This window comes from Citrus sinensis, chromosome 4 (assembly GCF_022201045.2).
Source record: "Citrus sinensis cultivar Valencia sweet orange chromosome 4, DVS_A1.0, whole genome shotgun sequence".
Classification (NCBI taxonomy): Eukaryota; Viridiplantae; Streptophyta; class Magnoliopsida; order Sapindales; family Rutaceae; genus Citrus; species Citrus sinensis.
Genome location: NC_068559.1, coordinates 5,340,248 through 5,348,294, shown reverse-complemented (window position 1 = coordinate 5,348,294; position 8,047 = coordinate 5,340,248). Strand labels below are relative to the sequence as shown.

The window sequence follows — 8,047 nt, the reverse complement described above, 5'->3', positions numbered from 1 at the left end:
AGAAATTAATTATTCTAATGATGAAACCTTGTGCTTCTCAATTCAATGAAATCAATTGAGTACCGTAAGTGACTTATAATCATTTATTTTGAATTAGAACTCAATTTCATCATTTGTTTTTGGTACCCAAAATATAATCTAGTTGAATCCATTCACGTACATTGTTAAAATTGAATGTTTAATCAATTTGAATGGTTTGGAGTTGGATTAATTGACAAATTAATTCATATAAGATAGAAGAAAATGTTTCCGTACCATATCATTCAGTGGATATTTTTGGGTTTATATAGTTTCCTATGACTCCTTTTAAGTATTCGAAAGTAATTAAATATCTTATTTTAAACAATAAAATCAAGGAAAATTTTAAGTTTATAACACACATTATTATGAGGGGACCAAAATGGAAAATAGTACGAGTTAGAAGGTGACGGCAGAAGAATCTGGCAGTGCTGTCCTGTCCTCTTTTGTTGTATTCATTTGGCCGGCAATTAAAAGCGCTTGCGTACAAGATGCAAGCTGGTGTTAAAACTTAAAAGCACTTTTCCAAATTTGACATTCAATAAAATTCGATCTCTCCAAAAGCAGTTGACATTTTTAAGCTAGCGGGCCTGTAACTTTTGACCTACTCTTTAATCTTTTGCTTTCTAGCTTTTACATTGTAAAATGTCATTGTTATTTGTTCTTACTTTTGAGGAAAATGATATACCGAACAGAACACAAGTGCCCACCGAGCTTATGGATTCTTTGCACATGAGCACCGCCGCTTAAATGAGCGTCAATATTATTAAAAATGGTTTGATTTAGTTTTGGGTAAGATATTCAACAGTGTCTTTCTTCGGGGCATTATTATTAGATAAAAATCCTCTTATGATCTAATCTTTTCTTGAATAAATTTATTTATGAGTGATTGGTAATTAATAAATATAAAAAATGAACAAGTTAAATTTTATCCACACACTATTACTTGAGGATAAGTGGTACAAGATCTTTAAAAGATAACGAGAGCTTAGATCAGGAGATGATTTTTATCCAATATGATTATGTAAAGAGAATCGAAATTGAGTTTAAAATGGCACAAGTGTATTTAGTTGGCTTTTGCAATATTTGGCACGACCTGCACAAATAAGATGTCACCTGAAGAATGATAGTGAGGGATTAGAAGATGGGACAATAAATGCTGATGGTCATGGCCCAAATGATGATGACATATGAACTGGCAAAATGCGAAAAAATGGTCAAAATTCACCATGTGAAAACACTTGGTAAATTCTTGGCTCTTCTATACACAAAGCCATGTGCTTTCCAGCCTACAAGCTGCTTGTCCCCCTGCTTCATTGTAGAAAGCTCAGCAGAGATATTTCATTTTGTGCATAATTTATGTCCCAAATTTAGTATAGATGTTTTGGTCTTTTATTCAGTTTTTCTGATTTTTCACATTAAATTTCAGAGGATGGTGGCAGTGGTATACTAATCATCATACTTTGATGAAAGAGATCACCCTCTGTGCCGAGAAATTTTTGTGAATGGAAGGGCAGTTTAGTGATTTCAATCATCGGTCTTCTTGAAAGTCAGTGCGGAATACGGGAATAGGGTTATCGTACGCGGGTTCGGATAGAAACTTGTGTCAAACGAGCGGGCCGCTCCCCAAGTATTATGCGTACATCAGTCGCCCACCACATATGACGCAATGCTGAAGCGATATTAAATGTTGTTTTAGTATACATTCTTGAAACTAAGAGAAAAAAACGTTGAATTAAGGATAAAAATCAGTCCAAAGAGAATAATCTAAGATAACAACCATATTTATACTAATAGTTAACTTAATTCTAATTATTCTCAAATAAGAGAAATAATTTGAAATCCTTATTAAACTAGAATTACAAATATGACTCAAATAAATTTAATAAAATAAGATAAATTTTGATAATATACTAAATACTAGATTGACTCAAAATCTAGAATTCATAATTTATCCTATCCATATGGTTCCTACATCAACATATGCGGCATTTACGTATTATATAGCATAATTTGGCCACATAATTTAATTGGCTATCACTAATTGAAATTAAATCCTATCGTTGTTAGATCGAATGATGGTGACAGTGACACACAAGCAATAACTTGAAATCTTATTCATGGATCAACGGACCATTAACATTGTTAATATTATTATTAATTTTGAACATGAGTTTGATTGAAGCTAATCTCAGCATTGGAAGCTGGTGGCGGCTGCCATGGTCCTGGACACCGGGGCGGACCTGGTGGAGGGCAAGGAGCGCCTTCAGTAAATGAACAAACACATTCATCGAAGGGGACCCCTCCGCCAGCAGGCCGACAAAACGCCACTACTTTCCCAATTCCCCGGAAGCAGGGCCCGCACAATTTTATGCATTCTTGCACATCATCAGGGCAGCCGCCCCCCCTCACCGCCAATTCACACGCATTAGCTGCATCCACACGCACGCACGCACGCACGCACAATATGCATGTTACTTATAAAATTCTATAAACAAATGACCTGACTTCGACTCTCTAGGAGGCAGACGTTAAAAATAAGGAAAAAAAATGTAACATATTAACAAGAAAGTTGAATGCAAACTGAAGAAATAATTAACCTGAAGTGAAGATGGAGAGAACAAGCAGAACAGATACGTATGAAACTGAGAGTTTGGCCATCTGAATTGTCTGGAATATTTGATACATGTGATTGGAATATAAAGTTTCATGTGAATTTTCTGCCATATAAGGTTGACCTGTGATGAAAATGAGAATCTAGGAGAAATAGCCATACATACTAATATACATTCACTTCCTTATAATAGAGATTTGAAAAAGGATATTTTTTTTTTTTTTTTTTTTTTTTTTTTTTTGGGTACTTATCTGGATGACACATCAGTGCCATATATGTTAGATATAGCATATGGATGCTATCTTTGCATATTTCAATTGCGTGTACACATACATATGTTGATTGCAATTCAGCTGTTTTTTTTCTCATTTCCAGAACTCTTTTTGATGCCCTTTCATTGGTAAGAAGGGTTGGTAAGAAGGCTTGATAAGCCCATTGATTCATGTTCTTCATCCATGGAACAGTAAGAGATCCATTCAACTGCTCTCATCCACAATCATCGGCAAAATTTACAGAACATCACGAAGCCATGTGTCATCTTAACGAACTTGCTTGATGCACGAGAGAATGTAGCACAAACTCCAGCCGTCATTTATCAATGCCTAACTCTTCCAACCCATTAACTTGAGATCAGATTGTTTAAGTTCCACATGCATTCCAATCCTGAGATTCACAACCCAGTTAGCATAAGTTCAAAGGCGTTAGCCCAACAACTAGGCTATAATACATAATAGCATCCAATAAAGAAATTCACTTTTCAAAAGTACTTGTAGAAGCTACTGCAAATAAACAGAAGAATGTGGATACCTGCTAGCTTACCTTTACAAGATACTTTGAGATGTGACCAGCTAAGCTACATTTGGTTTATATTTGGGATTAGTTGGGACTAAGGTACTAAAAGTCTGAGAAAAGAGTAAAATAAAAAGGGTAACCCAATTTCAGTGTATCTTCAGCTACCAAATTAGGGTACTCACAGTGACAAACTAGGCCTGCAAAGATACAGGAAATATATAAAGATCATGGTGAACCCACAGAAGTGGGGTCGGGAATTTTGTATTAATGTGGGACTTAGGCAATACCCTGCTTTTGTAAGCTCCACTTTATCAATATGGTATGGTAGAAATTTTAAAACCAAATTAAAAAGATTAGTTAAGATTTAATTAAACCATTAACAAGCTTTTTAGTGGCCAAATATTTGCATGAATATCCCTACATGAAGTTTCCGGATTCAAAAATGTGTAAAACACTGGGACCAAAAGCCAAAAGTGCATTGTGATTGGAATGATAGAAGAAAATGATAGGATTGATAAGGAAAATTAAAAAAAAAAAAAGGTCATCTAATAAATGCTCTCAAAAAAGAATGAAGAGTATTACCCAAGATCTGATGGAAGTCTGAAACCACCAATCCTCAACCGTTTTAATGAATAAAGCTGGCACAACAATAAACAAAAGCAGCTGACATAAACACCACTGTAAGATAAATCAGATGGAAACAAGTGCAGAGTAGCCACTAATATCATATGAATGTAAGGCCAATGTTGCCACTAAGTAAAAGCAGTTTCCTGTTTTTATAAAAAATTAAACTATGTTAATAGATAAGCCCCCAAAAAAAAAATTGTAATCCAATGTCTCTGGATGTTTAACCGACAGCCACGTTTGAAATGTCTAAAGTGCTGCATCATTAAGCCTCCTACACTGACCTTAAGTCCAGCATTCTTCACAAGTTCTCGAACTTCATGGTTCCTGCCTTCATGAACCTGCATGAATCCGAGTTTAAGCACATAAGAAAAGCTACTGGAACTTAATTTTACTTTAGATAACAAAGAATATAAATTTAAGCTCTCTGGTACAGAAATCTCTTCTTCAATCCCCATTCAGGATACAAATTCGGAAAAATTAGGTCCCTAGTAAAGGGGTTAAATTGACAACCCCATATCAAGGCTAAAAAACAAAATACTCTGTATTCACTTTATAAACTAGAAAAAATCTCAGAAATTATCAATAATTGAATGAAAGTTGCAAGCAAATGCCAAAAATGAATGAAACTCTATAGCATATAGAAACAGCTCACAGACTTAGAAAGATACAACATACCACAATACGAATGCGAGGTCTTGGTATATCAGGTTGTGGCGGCAATAACTCCACAACATCTGGGGTGCAATGAGTTCCTTCAATAACTGTTCCCTCACTGATGGCTATTAGATGACGCTTGTTCACTGCACCATCTATGGTTGCAATGTATCTATAGTTGACAAAATGTGAAGATTATTCCCATCAGAATAAACATATTCACGACAATCCCTTAACCTCAAAAATGAAAATAAGTTAACGAAATGACGGTATAGTACGGTAACAATTTTAGTTTTTTTTTTTTTCTTTTTTCATTTCATACCTAGAAATCCCCCAATCTCTATCATGACTTCACCAAGTTCTATATTCATACAAGGCTACAACTTGGTATTCAAGAAACTTGCAAGATATATTATCCTGATTACGTAGCCCCCAGGAGGTGTAACTATTATCTCTTTCATTGTAAACCGTAAGTCTTAATTACTCAACCAAACCCTTGGGCAAATAAGAAAATAACATCAAAAGTTCACAGTAAGGAACCAAAACATCTCAGCCCACTGGCATTCATATGCCACTTCTAGGAACATAAAACCAATTAAGTTCCAACTTCCAAGGATATACTACCAAAACCTATTTTCCACTACGTTTTTGAGAATTTATAAAGAATAAAAGTAAAAAAGGGAATATACATGAATACATCTTTCCTTTGAACCAAAACATAGTAGCCCGTCTATTCTAATAGAGAAGAAAACATGTGAACGCTTACTCTTTTTGCAACTTAGATGAAGGATGTGATACTGCCTGAGCAAAATCTCCTAGAAAAAATAAAAAGCATCTCTTTAGATTAAGGTAAATCCGTCCAATTTCAGATGATTTCACACACTAGATATACAACATTGATGGATTCTAAAATGCATACCATCATTGGTCACTATAATCAACCCAGTTGTGGCAACATCGAGGCGACCAACAGTAAACAATCGTGGTCTGGGTAGTCCTGGATTTCTTTTATCCTGTAAACACAAACAATATAAGAATAAAAGTTAAAAAATATATGCAGTACAATGTAAATATGAAACCACTACTGATTTAAATTTACTTCCCTTCCAACGAAAGTTCTTTTTCTTTCCCTCTATTTATCATAAATGGATGGTAACTTAAAAGTAGAACATCAAAAACAGTAAGTTGCACATACCCAACTCTTCAAATAATCATCAAATAGGCTCATCACCGACTTAACCTCCTTTTCTCCAGCTGAGCAAATGTAACTGTCATTAGATGATTATATTAATTCCATGCATAAATTCTAAAACCAACAAGCCGAATTTAGATATAAGCTTGAGGAGACAAAAGAAAGCATTCTCAATCGTACTGACCCTTTAGGTTTGTTCAATGCAAGATACACTTTTGGAGGCAATTTCTTAGGAAGACGTTTTCCGTTAACGTAAATGATATCCCTTGCAGGATCAACTCTAGTCTGCACATCATCACGAGTAAAAATGAAGGCGTAATTCTAGATGCAAACAAAAATAATCCCATCGTATATTAATTTAGATGCAAACAAAAGTAATCCCATCCTATATTAATATTTAGCATTCAAAATGAGTTGAGAAATAACAAAATTCTCTACAGTACACTAAAATAAAACAAAAGTAAGAGCTCACCTGAGGAGTATTGCATACAGAACCATTAACAGTCACTTGACCTTGAAATATTAGCTCTTCACTACTCCGTCTTGATGCCACTGATATCGTAGTTAACGTAGCACAATTATTATCAGACATCATTATTACTAGAAGGAGCAAGTTAGATTGGTAGAACATCAATGTCCAATCAATGATTCACCAAAATACGCCTGAAATATTCTATTTTTATGTATCTATTAAATTTACTCATGCATATTACAGACTATGTTTGTGAGATCACACAATGCACTTGTCTATTTTGTCGCAAAGCAGTTTCTTTTTTTTTTTTTAGGGGGGGGGGTAATTTGAAAACACTTTTGGCAATAATAAGCACTTTCAACTAAGCCAAAATATTACCTCCAGCAGCAGCTAAAACTTTGCTGAGGCGTTCGGGGGTGTCTCTGAAATTGTCATTATAAAACCTGCGAGCGGCTTTGGAAAGCTTAGGAGCGGCCTTGGGACCACCAGCGGCAGCGGCAGCGGCAGCAGCAGAAGTGTCGTTTTTCTTCTTGTTGACTTTGAGGTTCTGGGTTTTGGCGTCGGCCAAGGTGTGGACAAGACGCGCGGGCGGATGGGTCTGGAGCTTGAGGTTGCCATCTTCGCCGCGGACTATCCACGGAATGAACAGCTGTTGTTCTGACCCTTCACCGGATTCGAAGTCGTCTTGCTGGGTCTTCTTGCGTTTCGGAGGAGCAAATGAGATATTGAATTGAAGAGATGAAGAAGAACAAGTGATGCGACTGCGAGGGAAAGTACGGTGGATGCAAAGACTGGGGTTTCTGAAAAATGAAGAGAAAAGTGTTGTTGTTGTTATTGCTGCTGCTGTCGCCACCGAAGCCATTTCCTCCTGTTGGCTTGTTGGCTTGTTGGCTTCGAGGACTCCTGATACGTGCGAGTCGCAAGTTCTCGTTCCTAATTGTGCTGCCCAAATGTGACCCTGTGAGTGTATCCGTATGTTTTAAATGGCTAATATGACATTGTGACTTAAGTGACACAATATTTGAACAAATATTAAAAAAGTGATACCCTTTTTTAAAATAGGTGGATAAATGATAAATTATTAATTTTTTTCGTTAACTTTAACGATAAAAGGGTAAAATGAAAATAATTTATACAAGCAATAAAAAACAAATATTTAAGTTTTTGAAACCCACACCATGACATAAGCCTATAGTGCCTACAAAAAAAGTGTGTACAGAGCTCAGTCTATGGGAAGCAAAGAGAAGAGCTAAATTCCCAGGAAAATTGGTCTACTTTCTTGCCGTTTGCCATGTATCCCACTAACCATTGCACAACAGAAAAACCTATTTCGTATCTTTTTCATTTTCTTATCTCCAGTTAAGAGAAAAAGAAAATTTGTTGCCAGGTCCACACAAAATTTGACGAAGGCAAATGCGACACAAGACTGTCGAAGGTTTTGGGTACGTTGTTTATATTTATCAACTAAATTGCTAATTTTTTTTTTTATGCTATTATATGTGTTGCTGATTTTTGTATATGTGGGTTTCAATTAGGGGTGGGTAAAATTGGGTTCGAGTCAACCCGATCAGGTTTTGAGTTGTTCGGATTGGGTAAAAATTAATCTGAATGCAACCTTAATTTATAACTCGACCTGATCCTATCCGATATCTATTCGGATCAGGTTAAAATCGGGAAG

At 35.7% G+C, this 8,047-nt stretch overlaps 1 protein-coding gene across 2 annotated transcripts; it reads right to left on the bottom strand.

Moving 5' to 3' along the window:
* Nucleotides 1–2,652: 2,652 nt before the first annotated feature.
* Nucleotides 2,653–7,342, bottom strand: LOC102619728 (putative ribosomal large subunit pseudouridine synthase SVR1, chloroplastic). 2 transcript variants are annotated; one of them, XM_052440131.1, is made up of 12 exons: nucleotides 6,748–7,342; nucleotides 6,370–6,449; nucleotides 6,082–6,182; nucleotides 5,901–5,973; nucleotides 5,625–5,718; nucleotides 5,472–5,520; nucleotides 4,727–4,877; nucleotides 4,333–4,389; nucleotides 4,007–4,062; nucleotides 3,607–3,621; nucleotides 3,452–3,485; nucleotides 2,653–3,295 (listed from the first exon to the last, which is right to left on the bottom strand). In XM_052440131.1, exons 1-12 carry the CDS (start codon nucleotides 7,229–7,231, stop codon nucleotides 3,272–3,274), a joined length of 1,218 nt encoding a protein of 405 aa, XP_052296091.1. In that variant the 5' UTR covers nucleotides 7,232–7,342; the 3' UTR covers nucleotides 2,653–3,271. The 2 variants fall into 2 exon arrangements, with proteins under 2 accessions (XP_052296091.1, XP_006485600.1); XM_006485537.4 differs by lacking the exons at nucleotides 3,452–3,485; nucleotides 3,607–3,621 and having other exon boundaries at nucleotides 6,748–7,341.
* Nucleotides 7,343–8,047: the final 705 nt, after the last annotated feature.